Raw genomic sequence first — 16499 nt, 5'->3', positions numbered from 1 at the left:
AAAAACACGGCAAGTGTCATTATTGGGTAAGTTTTATCATTCTTATAGACACATATAAAAAAATTTGACAGATCAAAGTTTCTGATTTTTTCTCTGCACACCAAATAAATACGAGAAAATTGCCGTTCCATTCCAGTTCTGTGTTTCTGAAACTCTTTCAGTCTTCGCCATTCACAGAAACTTTATGCGAAAAAATAAGGCAGTCATAAATATAAATTTTCTTTTGTACACAAAAAAGCCAAATGTCTTCCTTAAGAGTTTTCAGTCTGCGTTACACACAACAATTCCATGCAGTTATATAGCCAGTATCATTCGTATTTATAGTTTTCATAGACTTGTAAATGAGAGAGAAGAAAAAAAAGGGGGGGGGGTGGAGGCAGAGTTTTCACATCATTCGGTATACACACCAACTTCTTAGAAATTCCTGCGTTGCGTCTGTCCTTGATCTAATGTTTGTGTTATCCAGAAAGTTTGAAAAATTCGGGAGAGGCAACGCATCCTGTTTACGAAATTCGGGCTGAGGATTGGCGCCGGGATTCATTGGTTACGTAAAGAAACAAGGCGACTGGGGGTTTGGCCGATGCTGAAGTTGGCGTGAACACTACACACCTGCGCTATGAACACACCATGAACAACGGCAAAGCATGAACAAAACGAATACCAGAGACGAACAGCGGAACAAACAACACTAAAGTTTACACTGTGAGCACAGTCGAATACCCTTACCATGAATAACACACTGAAAAATACCAACATCGTGAACAACCCTTTAACAGATTCTTGCACCATGAACACCACCAGTACTAATACCAACGTGAACTGCAGTAAGCAACAAACAATACCAACACTGGCCATAACAGGACAGTGAACAACACAAATACCCGCACAACAATACTAGTACCAATGCCAGTACCATGAACAGACACAAACACCATGAACAGTGAACAAACGAAAATCATCCTCATGTAGCCTACAAAACCAGCACCGTAAACAACAAACAGCAACACCATCATCAACCCTAATAATAAGTATCCAGAACATTTTTTTTTTTATGCAAGGAAGAAGGAACAAAAGGCTAGGAGCCCGCAAGATTGTTCCCTCCAAGGAAAAACAAAAACAAGACCCCGTTAACAGACGGCCGAATTCAAGAAACGTTCATTTCGAGATGCTTGTGCGTTTGAGAGACTGGAGATCATAGGCAGTAGGAAATACAGACAGGAGATAGTTCCACAGCTGACCTGTTGTATACATGAAGGACTGCGAGTAACGAGTAACTCTTGCCCAAAACAGCCCCAGATAGTGTTATACCAGCTGAGGCCCGAGACAGACGTAGATGTGAACCTTGAACACGACGAACACAACACCATCAACAAACCTAACACCCCCAGCACCACAACGTCCTTCCTGCTCTGTCGTCCTTGTCTTAGGGTCATGGAATAGTTATGAGTCTTAGCCGTCCTTATTTTAAAAGACCTCTAAAGGATCAGTTGGGCCGTTGCTATTTGTTCCCCTTCGCTTTCCATTGTACTCCTTTGTAGGTTACACCCTGAACACTCCTACACCTCTACCTCCCGAGCATTCTGAACATCCCGAACACCTGCCCAGCTCAGTATTGATAAAGCAACCGAGGCTGAGACGGACGGACACCATGAATACCTGAAAAAAAATAAATAAATAAATAAATAAAACCCCAATCACTACCTCACTACTAACACCCTAACCCTTCTACCACGCACAGCAACACCCTCAAAAACCCGGAACACCCCAAACGCACGCCCCTTCCCAGTTGTGTCTGAGCAGCTGCGGCCTGGCACAGATTTGCACACTGGACACCACAACACTTCAAAAAAATAACGCAACCACCACTACCACCATCATCGATAATGTTTGACTTGAAACGTTTCACAGTGAAAGGATCAGAAACTGTCAGCATCACCACCACCACCACCACCACCATCATCATCACCATCATCATCATCATCATCATCATCATCATCAACACCCCGAACACCAACAACACCCCGTCCCAGCAGTGTTTCAGCAGCTGGGGCCGGGACAGACGGACACGTAAGGAGCCAGGAATGCACTGCTGCTGCCCACATCCTATGCCAAAAATGCCTCGCAGGCTTTAGAAATGGCTCATGAGGAGTGGGTGTTGGTGAAAATTTTCTTGAAGTCTTTAGTAACGGGGATGAAATTCAATGGATAGTCCTCTGAAGTGCTGAAATTCCGGGGATAGTCTTTCGAAAAAATGGAGAAGGTGGATGGAATTCGTGCGGGGTTTGGAAATGGGTGGTAAAATTTTTGAAATGGAGAGAAAATGGACGGAAAATTTGTGTGTAGTCTTTCGCGGTTGGGAGATAAATAACTTTCAGTGGTATTCTTAAAGGATGGGTAGAAATTCGTGCTGTCTCTCCAAAACGGGAAGAGTAAATAAAACTTCATGTGTAGGCTTTCGAAATGGGGAAGCGATGGGTGTAATTCGTATGTGGTGTCACGAAAATGGAAATACACAGATAAAATTTCGTGTTTCGTTTTTCAGACTGGGTGAAGTGTATGGGAAAGATGGGTGAAGATTTCGTCCGCAGTGTTTTGAAATGGGGAGAAGATGAGTTGAATTTCTTATCAAAATGGGGGGAATGCGGGGGAGTTGTGGTAAAACAAAAAGTGTGCAGCCTTCCATATTTAAACAGTTAGTGTGATAAGAGTTAATAAAGCAGACAGAAGGGAAAGGAATGAATATTCTTGTAAAGTCGTTCGAAATGTGGGATAGATGAATGAACTATCGTCTAGATTTTCGAGCTGGTTATGAGATCTGAAGTTTCATGCAGATCCATTTCACTCATTGAAGTGGGTGAGGTGGAGGGAGTCGTCTGAAATTTCATGTATACTTTGCTGTTAGTCAGAGCAAAGATCCAGATCTGACAATAAGAGTGAAATGCTTAAAATTATATATCAAAAGTACTAGATGCATAGAAACGTCTGGAGAAATATCACTCAGCTCTGAACCCATATTTTCGTTCGGAAAGTAATCATGAAGCACATTTTCCTTTGCGATTTATATTGCATGCTGATATTTTCTTGTCTGTTATGTATACATCTTTAGTAGTAATAGGCTGTACTACTATCATCAAGGAGGACATCAGAGCGTAATATAGAGAGAGAATCTGTAAAAGGCGGTGACAGAGAACCTCGAAATTGATGAGAATGCAGCCCCAAGTTAAATCTAGCGTCGTGAATATTAATCATTTATTTGTGTACTTATTTATTTATGTATATATTACTTATTTATTTATCTATCTGTCCACCTATTCAAGTATAATGTTGTAAAAATGCTGACATTTTTTCCACAGTACTGAAGAGTGTTGTAAGACAATTGTTAGATGACAAAGCTGAACATGATTGAAGTTATACCTTGTTTGTACTAACCCTCAGTGTAAGGCCCGTATTCTGAGTGGTCCCGGGAGAATGCGTAACACCTCTGTCTTATCGATTCATTCGGCACATTACACCCATTATCCTCGTGTACGAGTATGTTGTTGATACAAAATTTGTCATTGATAATATGATTTAAGTGAAGTTAAGTATGATGGTGTAATATGCAAAATAAATCGCGAAAGAAGACCTACTCCGAAGCCACCTGTCACATATATTACGGCCTTGTGTGTCAGGTGGAAGGATAAAAGGGAAGGCAAAAGTAGGTATGTTAGTCACCGCAGTTAAAGACGAACGAGGACATTGGCAGATCACATTGTCGTAGGGCAAACAACAGGTGGACGATTAGGCTAACACAGTGGCGACCCAGAGATGAAGCGAGAGGATGTGGTGGGCAAAGAACCAGGGGGAGACCAAATACGTAACCATAGCGGGTTGGTGTGAAATAGGCTGATAAGCAATAGATCAGAGTAAAGAAAGTTTGGAAAAGACAGGAATGCAGATACGAACATTATTGATTTAGGTATTGGTTGGCAGTGTGTGTGTGTGTGTGTGTGTGTGTGTGTGTGTGTGTGTGTGAGAGAGAGAGAGAGAGAGAGAGAAACAGAAAGAGAGAGAGAGAGGATAATGATGCTATATTTTCCCTCTCATATTCCTGGATCGATCTCATTCCATTTATTAGCTGGCAATAGGATTAGAATGATGATGCTGCAAACACCTGACCACCGAGCATCAGTCAGGAAGCGATGAGTTAGGCGCTGGCAAATGACTGAAGAGACAGAGGGGGTGCAGTGTTTTGTTGATAGGGTGGGTGTGATGGCGTGTGCCCAAGGCCGCTGGCATGGCGACCCACTCTGTCACTAAATATACACACCCACATAACTACTCTCTCTCTCTCTCTCTCTCTCTCTCTCTTAAGGAGATAATGATGGGCGTCTTTGTCCCTTAAAATTAAAGGAGTCTACCGAGCTGAAAATAATGGTGCGTCAGTAGCCATTATGCAGTTAAATAGAGGTCATCTGACAAACGAGGTTAATTTCATCTCTCCACCCTGATCTGAGAGGAAGTAAGTGGAATTTCCTGTGTGGTGAGAAGTTATGGGTAGCGAACGGGTTAACTTGGGAACAGCTGTCCTCATTTTCTCATTTCCCGTACCTGCTTCCTCCAGTTTCAGGCACGTTGCGTTCACACATCCCAAAATGGGGGATCTTAATTTTGGCACTGTTTTTGTATGATATTCTTTGAGAGAGAATGTTCTTTTGGTATTATATCTGTAATTTATTCTTTCCGCATATAAAATAGCCTAATGTGGTTGCTACAGTTTCGTAGGGAACTAACTCCTCATATACGGATGAGTGGTGGGAGGTGAGTGCTAGGTAGATCTGGGTTTGGATGAATGAAGAGAAGCGGAGTTGGAGGATGGCGTGTATGGTTTTAACTTTGTAACGTACAGGAATGGTTGTCTCATATGGTACCGGCAGCAAATCAAAGTACAGTGAAATATGCTCAAGTACGGTAACATTTTCTAATACCGTTGTTATGGTTACATAAAAATGACGGTGCGCGCGAAAAATATTGACAGTTTCATGGGCTGCTGCCCCCAGTGGATAGTTTTCAGCTTAGGAGTGGGCTCACATCTGAGGGTTACAAACTGTGACTTATCAGGACGTGAGAAAGCTTAACAATGATTATACCTGCAACATGTTCAGCTTAGAATTTGCCTCGTCGCCAAAGCGTTAACAGGTAAATCTGTATTCTTGTTTGTATGGAGACAGTGCAGCTGCCTTTCTAAACGATTTATGATGCGTATTACACCATCATTATATTGTGTTATTTTCATCTTTTTAACTTCGAAATGGTTTGCCTTAGTAGGTTTACATAGCCTACAAGAGGATATTACCTGCTACAGCCAAGGGACGTAATTTTTCTTTCTTGCCATCTCCTAACTACATTATTCAGACTGGGATTGACTCCGACCTTTAGAGGTCAGATACTCTCCTAAGCTCCCGAGAGCTGCCCTAAATTGAAAGAAATAATTTGATAGCAGCAGGTGTTGGTAGTGTATGTGGTAGTGGTCATAATGGTAGTGTTAGTGGTAATATTTACATTTACTGGTTTGGTAACGTTGGCAGACCAGTCGTGTTGCTGATAACGATGGTATCCGTGAACAAGCAAAGCAGCTGCAAGAGTTTTCGAACAGGAGCTTTAGATAGAGCCTTGGCTATGTTCTTGCTACCCTAATTTGGTCCAGCTATTCGTCTTTTCGCTGCTAATTCCATATGGCTTGACACCAGAAGACAATATGCAGCTCTAGATCCTGTCCATATTACTTCATCATGACTATCATTATATTCTCGTGCTAATCCATTGTTACAAATGAGAGTTCAAGATGTAGAGATACCAGTTTTGGGCGAAGTGAAAATGGAATAGCACCTTCCCCACTAGGGCGCTCTCCTAAGTTTAATAAAATCGTCTGAAGGCAGCAGTCTTATAAAAAATGGATATCATTGCACTAGAAGGATTAATTCTGGTAGTTCCTGATATTATGGTAATGGTGACTGAATTAAGGCTGTGTGTGTGTGTGTGTGTGTGTGTGTGTGTGTGTGTGTGTGTGTGTGTGTGTGTGTGTGTGTGTGTGTGTGTGTTTTGGCAGTGGGGTGGTGTTTGTTATAGTGTTGGTGACAGAAGCAGTAGGGTAGGGGGGGAAAATTTCTTCATTGGATGGTGGTAATGGTAGAGGTGGTTAAGTAATGATGGTGGTGGTGATGAACATGGTGGTGGTGGTGGTGATAGTGGTGGTTTTATTAGTGATGTCTGTGGTTTTAGTGTTGGCATTTGTTTATGAATTCAGCAATGTTGTTAGTAGTGGTGTTGGTAATGTTGTTAGTGATATTAGTAATGGTGTTAGAGGTGGTTGCGTTGTGTGAGAGAGCGTGTTTTTAATGTTGGTTGTGGTGTTGGCAGTGGTGGGAGTAAGCGTGTCTGTGGTGTCTGTTGTTTGTGGTGGCAGTGGTGTTGGCAGCGGTGTTTGTGGTGGCAGTGGTGTTGGCAGCGGTGTTTGTGGTGGCAGTGGTGTTGGCAGAGGTGTTTGTGGTGGCAGTGGTGGTGTCAACATCGCCCCTCCTTACCTTACCAGCGGGTCAAGTTGGGAAGAATGCCAGCTGGAGAGGGGAGGGGCCTGCATTCTCTGAACTCTCCCCCCCTCTTCTCTCTCTCTCTCTCTCTCTCTCACACACACACACACACACACACACACACACACACACACACACACACACACACACACACACACACACACACACACACACACACACCGCTCATTCACAGTTTTCATGTATTTTCAGAAGCGAACGAGTAATGCCCTGCAAGAAGAAACTAAAGGCATATATTAAGAAGCTCACCAAGTAAAGCGTAATCAGTAAATTGGCATGACTCTCTTCCCAAATTTCCCCCATTTACCAGCGAAATTTGGACCCCGTTTGATATGTCCCCATTTGCCCACGTAGCCCATTATATTTTTTTTCACCCATTCCAGCCGGCACGTCCCTATTTCAGAGCTTAGTCCGTTTTTCCACCCATTTCCATGTGGCACGTAGCTACCTATTTCAGAGTTTTGTCAATTTTTTTACCCATTTCCATTTGGCACGTAGCTACCTATTTCAGAGTTTTGTTCATTTTTCTCCCATTTTCATTTAGCACGTCCCTATTTCCAAGTTTAGTTAATTTTTTTCACCCATGTCAGTTTGGCACATAACTGCCTATTTCTAAGTTTAGTCCATTTTTCTCCCATTTCTATTTTGGCACGTCCCAATTATTGCACGTGGTTGTTTTCGAGTTAAGTCCATTTTTTCACCCATTTCCCATTGGCACGCACCTACCTATTCCGAGGTTAGACCAGTTTTTCACCAGGTTCCATTTTGCTCGTGGTTAATTCCAGGTTTAGTCTGTATGACACCCGTTGCTGGTTGGTTAGCCCATCACGAGAAATGGATGCTCTTCCCCACTGCAGCTGGATTCTGCTCATAGTTACCCATTCAGGACCCAGCTTCCGTATTTCACCTTTGTTCTGGATTGCCCATCATCCCCATTTAAGACACCCAGTTTTTACTCATTCATATCTCTCTTTCTCCACACCATATATATATATATATATATATATATATATATATATATATATATATATATATATATATATATATATATATATATATATATATATCTCCGAGGCACGTATATGACGTTGCCGTCAAGATGGGCGTCTGTTGCGAGAGCATTGCACATGTATGTGGAGTGTAGTAATGGCTGTGTCATTGTGTGTCGGAGTCTGTGTGTATGGTATTGGCTGTGTCTATGTCAGAGCTTGTAAATGTGGTGGTGTAATGGCTGTGGAATATGCATGTGTCAAAGTCTGTATTATGTCATTGGCATGAACCAACAGGATGCCAGCGGACGAAATTTACCAGCACGCACTTTGCTCCAGTGAAGGTGATGACGTCCCTCCTTCGTTTATTCTGGCCACAGCCAGACACTTTTAGTAGCTTAGGGGGGACCTTATATATATATATATATATATATATATATATATATATATATATATATATATATATATATATATATACTGTATATTGAACATGTGGTATTGAAACTCATAGTGAAGGGATTATTTAAAGGTATAAGTAACTCTTCTAGTTGGAAAATTCTCACCTAAGATATGAAAAATCGCCTGATTTATAAATATGAAATATGTAAGTCACCACCATATTATAACAGTTAAATGTCTGCCACGGCTAGATTTGATTTGACTAGAAGTGATTACATAACCACGTATTCCCTTTGCAGGGTGATGAACCCTTCCAATACAATGGCTTTTCTTTGGGGGGGGGGGAGCTCTCTCCAGACCCTTGCGTTCGGCTTAGAAGAGCAATTTCGAAATAAAGGAGCTAGATATGGACATCTTCAATACAGGAGTCGAATAAAGTCGTTGAATATCATACAGTGGACGCAAGAATATAACGAAACACACACTGGGGCAGAAGAGGTTACGTTAATGCCTTCAGTACGTTGACGTCTGTAATCTGTTCTTACAGCTTTAGACGATTTTACTCAACTTAGAAAACTTGGAGCTGTATAGGTTAGAGAACGATTAGATATAGTCTGGTTAGATATAGGGACATTGTGACTGCTTTCTGTTGTGTAGGTAAATATTTAACCCCTTCAGCCAGAGAACGGCATTGATTTATAGGCTGCTACCTTCAGACGATTTTATTCAGCGTTGGAAAGGACTCCTGTACTGAAGAGATTAATGGCGACTGACCCATAGAGTTTGATAAGTCTCTTGTAATCTGATTAAAAATTTCTAGAGACAGCAAAAATTAAAATTATATAGACAGATAGATAGACAGTAGGTAAATATTGATTGATCTATTGACTGATTGATTGATAGGTATGTATGTAGATAGATAGAGATATATAAATAATTAGATATATAAGCCTTAAGGTGAAATGGGCTAAGGTCTTATTTCCTCCCATATAAATAATAAGGGCTAGGTAGTGTACAATTGCAGACACACCCTAACTACTACTAAACTATATTGCATTCACCTTGAGGCACAATAAGAGAAGCGTATGGCTATGCATCCTTTCCACATCACTTCATCCTGACTAGCGTCCTATTCTAGTAGTAATCCCTCGTTACGGCTTGGAGATGGAAATTTTATGTCTACTGGAAATGAAACAGTGAGCGATAACTAACGAAATCCAGTGATATGATCTTAGGAGCCCGATAAGCCTTTTGAAAATATCATATAAGAGTTTCATGATATTTCGACAAAAAGGGTGGAGCGATGTTTTTGTCCGTAACTGTACAGTGGTCATACAGGAGTACATGCATGTTCTCGACAGCTGACCCGAGAGAGAGAGAGAGAGAGAGAGAGAGAGAGAAAATGATCATGTATGCCTGTGTGTGTGTGTGTGTGTGTGTGTGTGTGTGTGTGTGTGTGTGTGTGTGTGCGTGTGTGTACTGTATATCTAACACTAGGCACAGCAGTGAGCAAATCCATTACACTCAACTCTCTATTGAACCACGCATCTACTGACTCATACCGAACAACTACTATATATGTGGGGTGATACCAATACTGTATTTCATACACCTTAACTGGCAGACATACTCATCATTATGTGGCTAATTTCTCCCAGCTTAGTGACAGAATAAGAGAATACGACAGTTCTACATTCCCACACATAACACTTTTTTTTGACTAGCATCATATTCTGGTGTTAATATCTTATCACTAAGAATTAAAGATGAAGGGAACGAACTTTTGAGTCAAGTTGAAGTGGACAGAGTGTAGTATGAATTGATGGTGTTACTACTGGGAGCGCCTCATACGAAGAGTGTACCAGGAGAAGTACGGCAGACTCAGGAGGTTATATATTCTTGAGCAGATTTTGAGTAATAAATACTGTATCAACAAGGGTCCAATTTTCAGCCGTTAATGAGCTGCAGTTATAGATGGTGTGGACGAATGTGTTCTCACTCTTAATTCACCCCAAAATTCATCAGTATTGTAGGTCAGTAACTTGAGAATTTGACTCGTTGGTGGAGTATTTATTACTAGCAAATTGACCAAGGATAACCTCCAGGAATCAGCCACACTTTTCCCAGGAAACCCCGTATACTTATGTACTTACCAGCCTCCTAATTCCCCCTTTCTGAGTAAAAATTTCAGAGAGCAGCATATATATAGCGAAAAATGTCATCTTGTTTACCAAGTTAATGAGTCTGTTCAAAGCCGAGTGATACTGTACTACATCTATGTTTCTGCATTTTTTAAATTTCCATCTCTCTAACCCCCAGGCCCCCAGGGCGCCGCGAGTCAGCTGAGTGCGCGTCCCCTGTCAGCCCAGAGCCGGAGTGGCAGGGTGCCGGGTGGAGGAGGGCCAGCAGACACTCGGGCCAGTGGGATCAAAACCAGCCTCCACTACACAACTCAAACATGCCTCCCACACCACCACCAGTACCACCTCCCCCACAGGACCCACAGACTAACCTTATCAGGGTAAGTGGTTTGTATCACCGGCGCTATATAAATATAAATCTATCTATCTATCTATCTATCTATCTATCTATATATATATATATATATATATATATATATATATTTATATTTATATTTATGAGAGAGAGAGAGAGATGAAAAGGTGAGGCAGGTGACATGCGGCACGTAGCCACAGTGCTCATCTCCATACGTTACGCCTTGAAGCTTTGACAGGTTATTCTGCCTCTGTCCTAGGATACAAGGTCACAGCATCACCCAGGCTTCCAGTTACCTCCCCTAGGTGTTACCTTCTGTACTCTTACTTTACATACCAACCCACAAAGGATGGATGAACACCTTAGTCGATTGGTGTTACCCACTCGAGAGTTTGCTCTTATCAGGGAAAGTCTGAATTTTTCTGACAGAAATTTGATTGATATTAGGATGATCAGTATTAATAGTGAGAGTTTGTTTTATCCGAGTCTGTGTTGATTATCCAGAGTAGTTACTGTTTCGTTGTGCTAAGGCGTCTTTTTATCAGCGAGAATACCCGCTATTTCGCCTGGGAGAATATATTTTGATTGGGGAGTAACTTCTTGTCATGATGAGTCTTATCAGGGTGAGTGAGGGGAGGTTGGCATTTAGGAGTGAGTGGGTATCCTTATCACTGGCCTTTATGCATCGGGAGAGTTTTTATCTTGTAATGAAGAGAATTGCTTTTATTTTATCAGCTATAGTCATTAGATGTATCCCAGAGTATCTTATCAGGCTAAGTGACAGATTGACTTTATCCGGATAGATGGGTGATTTTATTACAGACCACCTTGTTTTCAGGGAGAGTCGTCATTTTAAACAGGAAGAGTCACTTCTTATCAGAGAGAGTTGCCACTTTTATCAGAGTTGCACTTTTTTCTCAGGGAGAGTTGCCATTTTTATCAGGGAGTTGCAGTTTTTAGCAGGGAGAGCTAACAGGGAGTTGCCATTTTTATCAGGGAGAGGTACCCTTTTTATCAGGGAGTTGCCATTTTTAGCAGGGAGAGCTAACAGGGAGTTGCCATTTTTACCAGGGAGAGGTACCATTTTTATCAGGGAGAGGTATCATTTTATCAGGGAGTTACCATTTTTATCAGGTAGAGGTACCATTTTATCAGGGAGTTGCCATTTTTATCAGGGAGAGGTACCATTTTATCAGGGAGTTGCCATTTTTATCAGGGAGAGGTACCATTTTATCAGGGAGTTGCCATTTTTATCAGGGAGAGTCGCTCTTTTTAACACTCACCATTATTAAAAGGAAGTGACTATTTTTATCAGGGAGAGAGATTTGTATCAGCGAGATTTGCTGTTTTTATCACGGAGAGAGTCAGGTTAAGGTGCTATTTTTGTCTGGTTGAGTCGCTATTTTTGTCAGTTTGAGTCGCTATTTTTGTCAGGTTGAGGTGCTATTTTTGTCAGGTTAAGGTGCAATTTTTGTCAGGTTGAGGTGCTATTTTTGTCAGGTTGAGGTGCTATTTTTGTCAGGTTAAGGTGCAATTTTTGTCAGGTTGAGGTGCAATTTTTGTCAGGTTAAGGTGCAATTTTTGTCAGGTTGAGGTGCTATTTTTGCCAGGTTGAGTCGCTGTGTTATCAGGCTCAGTCGCTATTCTCGTAGGTTGTGATTTTTTTTTTTACATATTTTTTTATTTTTGTTTTAGATGGAGTTGCAATTTTTGTCTAGTTGAATGTCTGTCTTATTCATGTTTTATATTTATTCTCTATCTTATTCACTTGCCATGTTTTTCAGGTTGAGGCACGATTTTTATACTGTCAGAATGAATAATCGTCTGGTTGAATAGGTCCCAAATTTTACATATTCTGACAGGTGGAGTATCGCCGGGTTGAGTTGCTATTTTTATCTTCTGTCTTATTATACCGCTATTTCTGTCGCATCAGTCGCTATTTTATTATTTCTGGTTGAGTTTCTGTTTCCTTTCGATTTCTGGAGGGACAAGTAAGAGAATTCAGTATATTCTAGTATTCTCGTTCTTCAGAATTACTGTACATTTTAGCCGCCGATACTTGTCAACAGAGCTCGCCACCCATTATTTGCTCGTACACTCGTGAGCCATGGTTTTGCTCACCCTCCGATCGTATCTCTGGGCCTCTGGCTGGAGAGATGTGGTAACCAGGGTCTCACACTGAACGAAGACCCGTTGTTAGTAGTTCGAGATTTTCCTTGAGTGCTTGAGTAATAGTGTCATCGCCAACTATCATCATCTTTGAGTGCAGGAGTAGTAGTGTCATCGTAAATTTCCTTGAGTGCTCGGGTCTTTATTCCTTGTGATAGACTGGCTAAAACTTCCCTCCAGCCCTACAGTTCGTAAAGGTCGGGGAGTGTATCAGTCCGGTTAATAATTGCGTTACATATCTGGGTTTACAAATTAACGATGTGAGCTTTGAGCCCATTTGATTATTGTAAAGAAGCTGTGTAAGACCTTATGAACACCTTTGCCACAAGAGGCCTATCCAAGCTAAATAAGATCTGGCAATGGCAAGCGTATATATTTAGGGCGTCATTGTGCTGAAGGGATTAAACTTTGACCGTAATGATGAGTTTACCTTCTTGTGTGGCGTGTGTTTTCATCCCCCCACCCCTCCATTTTTTGTTCGTCCAAAGTTCTGTTAAGTTTTATTGATTTTGTTATACACTGGTATATCCGTTTGTAGGTAGAGTTGCCATGTTTGTGCAGCTGTGGAAACACATGAATGAGCAGTTACTATAAATATTAATATCATTCATAATGATTGAAGGTTCGGGTATGTATTATTGCCGTTGTCTGAAGGTAGGGCCCTTGTTTACTTAGCCCTGGAGAAAAGAAAGATGACGGATCAAAAAAGTTTGGGAACCAGCAATGCAGAGGAACTACTCGACTGTACCATCACCGCCGCTGCTGCTGTGAGCCCTACTTACTTGGCCCACCTGAGAAGCACTCCAACAACCTTGCCACACCTGGCGTACCCTAGGAGATGCACTGTGTACCCCCGTGGCCATCACTGTCACCACCACCAACAGCTTTGATGGTTTATGTTCTTGTTTTCAATGCAGGCTGTCCAATCTCTCATTAAGGCTTTCGTTATTCATTTTTATCTTAACACTGAATATTAAAGTTGTACATGAGCTGTCTTAGGAAAAAGAAATGCAGAATTTGTAAAGCCTTTTTTTTTTTTTTTACTCAAGATCTCGTTGCTCCTTTTTAACAATTTATTCTACATATTACACCGGAATAGTATATGATCTGGTATTGACAGAATGTTGATATCAGGAAGATACTATCTATCTACAGTATCTATCTATCTGTCTATCCATCCATCTATCTGTCTGTCTGTCTATCTGTCTGTCCATCTACCTTTCTGTCTCTGTCTGTCTGTCTGTCTGTCTGTCTGTCTCTCTCTCTCTCTCTCTCTCTCTCTCTCTCTCTCTCTCTCTCTCTCTCTCTCTCTCTCTCTCTCTCTCTACGTGAAATTATATGATCTTTTAAAAAATATGAATATATCTGACGGCGTAACAACACAAGCCTTTGGTGGTATAATTATCCAACTCGTGTTTACACATTTAACTTTTAGAACTGTTTGAGTGTGTTGCTGGGTGTAGAGTGCAAGACACACACACACACACACACACACACACACACACACACACACACACACACACACTGTTGGTTTATTCACAGACACACCATTTAGACTTGTGATTCGTTCAAAGACTGAACATATACAGCATTAATATATTCAGAGATGAACATGTAGTCATGGTCTATTAAAAGACTGGATATATATATATATATATATATATATATATATATATATATATATATATATATATATATATATATATATATATATATATATATATATATAGTGCTGATGATATTGGGGAAGCTTTGACCATAAGGTATTGGGAGTCGTGGTATATTCAAAGACTGAACACTTTATACAGTCCAGGTGATTCAGAGACAGTCTGTTTACGAACGACTATACAAACTCAAAAATGGGATAGATAAAACGCGTAGTAAAACAGTAGCCTAAACCCCGAGTTTGTGTTATATGTGACAGTGATGACCACAGAGTACACAGTGGAGTTCTCTCTGCTCTCCACGTGTCCCGTAACTCCTTTACCTCGATCATGTACTTTTCATTTTACTTTTGCTACCGCTTACCTACTGAAGGAGTTAATAGGGATTATTCTAACTCTAGTACCACGGGGCATCAGTCATAAAATGAATAAATCTTCTGGCTGTGGCCATAATACGAGTATTATAAGATATCGTAATGAAGGTATTCACCATTTCACTGCTGAGAGGTTTCCCGTAACTGAATGTAATTGTCTGCCTAAGTCAGCCGTGGCAACTAAATGTTTAGTGGAGACTGTTTCTAAGAGCAACCTATCCTCTAATACACTCTCGTATTGTACGCATTTCTAAGCACCTGCTGTGCCTAAAATACCATTTTTCTCACACAAACTCACTGTGCAATGTGACCTTCAAGAACTTGGCAAAAACAAAGTAAGTGGTCAGAGAGGCCAGCATGCTCTCACTGTACAAAGGGGGGGGGGGTATGTGGTGGATGGATAAAGGGTTGGCTGGGAAGGAGAGACACGGTGAGTCATCCCAGCCTGCCTTTCTCTAGGGAGCTGCTGGTACATTTGTTAGCATATCCATCTCGCAGCTAGAACCGCAGTTCGAATTTATGACAGGTGTGATCGGTTTATTTCCCTTTTGTCCCTGTTCAGCCAACAGTATTATTGGGAATCTAGATAATCCGGCAAGTGAAAGTCGTGTCGTGGGGAATTATGGAGACAGCGAAAAATGTCAGTCTTGTTGACCCTCGTAATCGATAAGCTCAAGCTGAACACTATTGCTTTCTCTGGTTCACACTTTCTGTTTCACTCTTTTTACCAGTTTAAAGATAGAGGTGATATGCACTCCATCAACACAAGGACGTCTTTTTAAAATTTTGTTTGTGTTTTGATCATTATCATCATTATCGTCATCATCATATCGTCAGAATTACCAGTATCCTCATAATCATCCTGCCTTCTCTTGTCTCCGACCGACAAAAGCGGGAGTAGGATCCATATATAGAAGGGAGCGCACAAAAATAGAATTGTCAACATAGTCCTGTGAATTGAGCCTAACAACCATTCGTCCATCATTAAAGTTGTCGACACTGGGAGGGCTGGAGTCTCGCCTCATGAGTTCTTAGTTCCAGATGTGGAGAGGGACTTAACTTCATCCACCTTAACTTGAAGGACATTTTCGACTTTGTGCGGTAAATTTTTCGCAGCCCTCCATCTTTTCCATGGCACTTTTTCGTGATTAGCGCTATTTCTGGGTTCAGTCCGTCGTTTCATCTCAGTATTCAAGACAGAAATGGCAGTTTAAGGCCGAGTTAAAGTGGACGGAGTTTAGTTGCCTTGGAAGTCCTTTTTTTTTTTTCTTTCTTTTTTCTTCTTCATACATATCACATTAACCTCCTCTCGCCGAGTATGCAATTTTATTTTAGGAAAGGCTTTTTGAACTGGAGGGTTTGTATGCAGTTTTCATTAACCCCCATCATTCATAAGTGTCCTCCCGAAGTTGAAGAGATGACGCCTGGTGACAGCAAGAACAGAATAAAAATGACGTCATCTGATTCAAGCGGGTGAAATGAGAGAGAGAGAGAGAGAGAGAGCACTTTGCACTTTTTCCCCTCCTGTTGCTTCAGAACTTTCGTCTGATTTTGTCATTTCAGAATCCTCCAGAAAACAAGATGAAGGACTCGCTGAAGGTAAGGAAAGGAGAAGAAAATGTGTAAGGAGAGAGAAATACAGTTGTGGTGTGTTTTCTTGAGAGAAATTGTCACATCTTGACTTCATCTTGATTTTAAAGCAAAATATTCGAGGGGGCGAGTGCTGAAGTAAGATAAAAGTCAAAATGAAGTTAATGTATTGTGAGCCAGGTCATAGCATCTCCAGAGGCAAACTTCCACTGGAGGTTATTTTTATACTGT

The 16499-nt window shown here is 41.1% G+C and overlaps 1 protein-coding gene across 11 annotated transcripts in view; it reads left to right on the top strand.

Moving 5' to 3' along the window:
• sals (sarcomere length short) overlaps positions 1-16499 on the top strand; it is a 105256-nt gene that overhangs the window by 36473 nt on the left and 52284 nt on the right. For 9 of the 11 annotated variants that reach the window (XM_080273567.1, XM_080273561.1, XM_080273566.1 and 6 more), the window contains exons 3-4: positions 10295-10496; positions 16242-16277. In XM_080273567.1, coding sequence (XP_080129693.1) covers positions 10295-10496; positions 16242-16277 — 238 coding nt within the window. The remainder of the gene's footprint in view (positions 1-10294; positions 10497-16241; positions 16278-16499) is intronic. The other 2 variants (XM_080273562.1, XM_080273560.1) reach the window with 1 other exon arrangement.

The sequence above is a fragment of the Coenobita brevimanus genome, chromosome 55, assembly GCF_032717465.1.
Source record: "Coenobita brevimanus isolate Jiangsu-jjx chromosome 55, ASM3271746v2, whole genome shotgun sequence".
NCBI lineage: Eukaryota > Metazoa > Arthropoda > Malacostraca > Decapoda > Coenobitidae > Coenobita > Coenobita brevimanus.
This window is presented reverse-complemented; position numbering and strand designations above follow the sequence as displayed.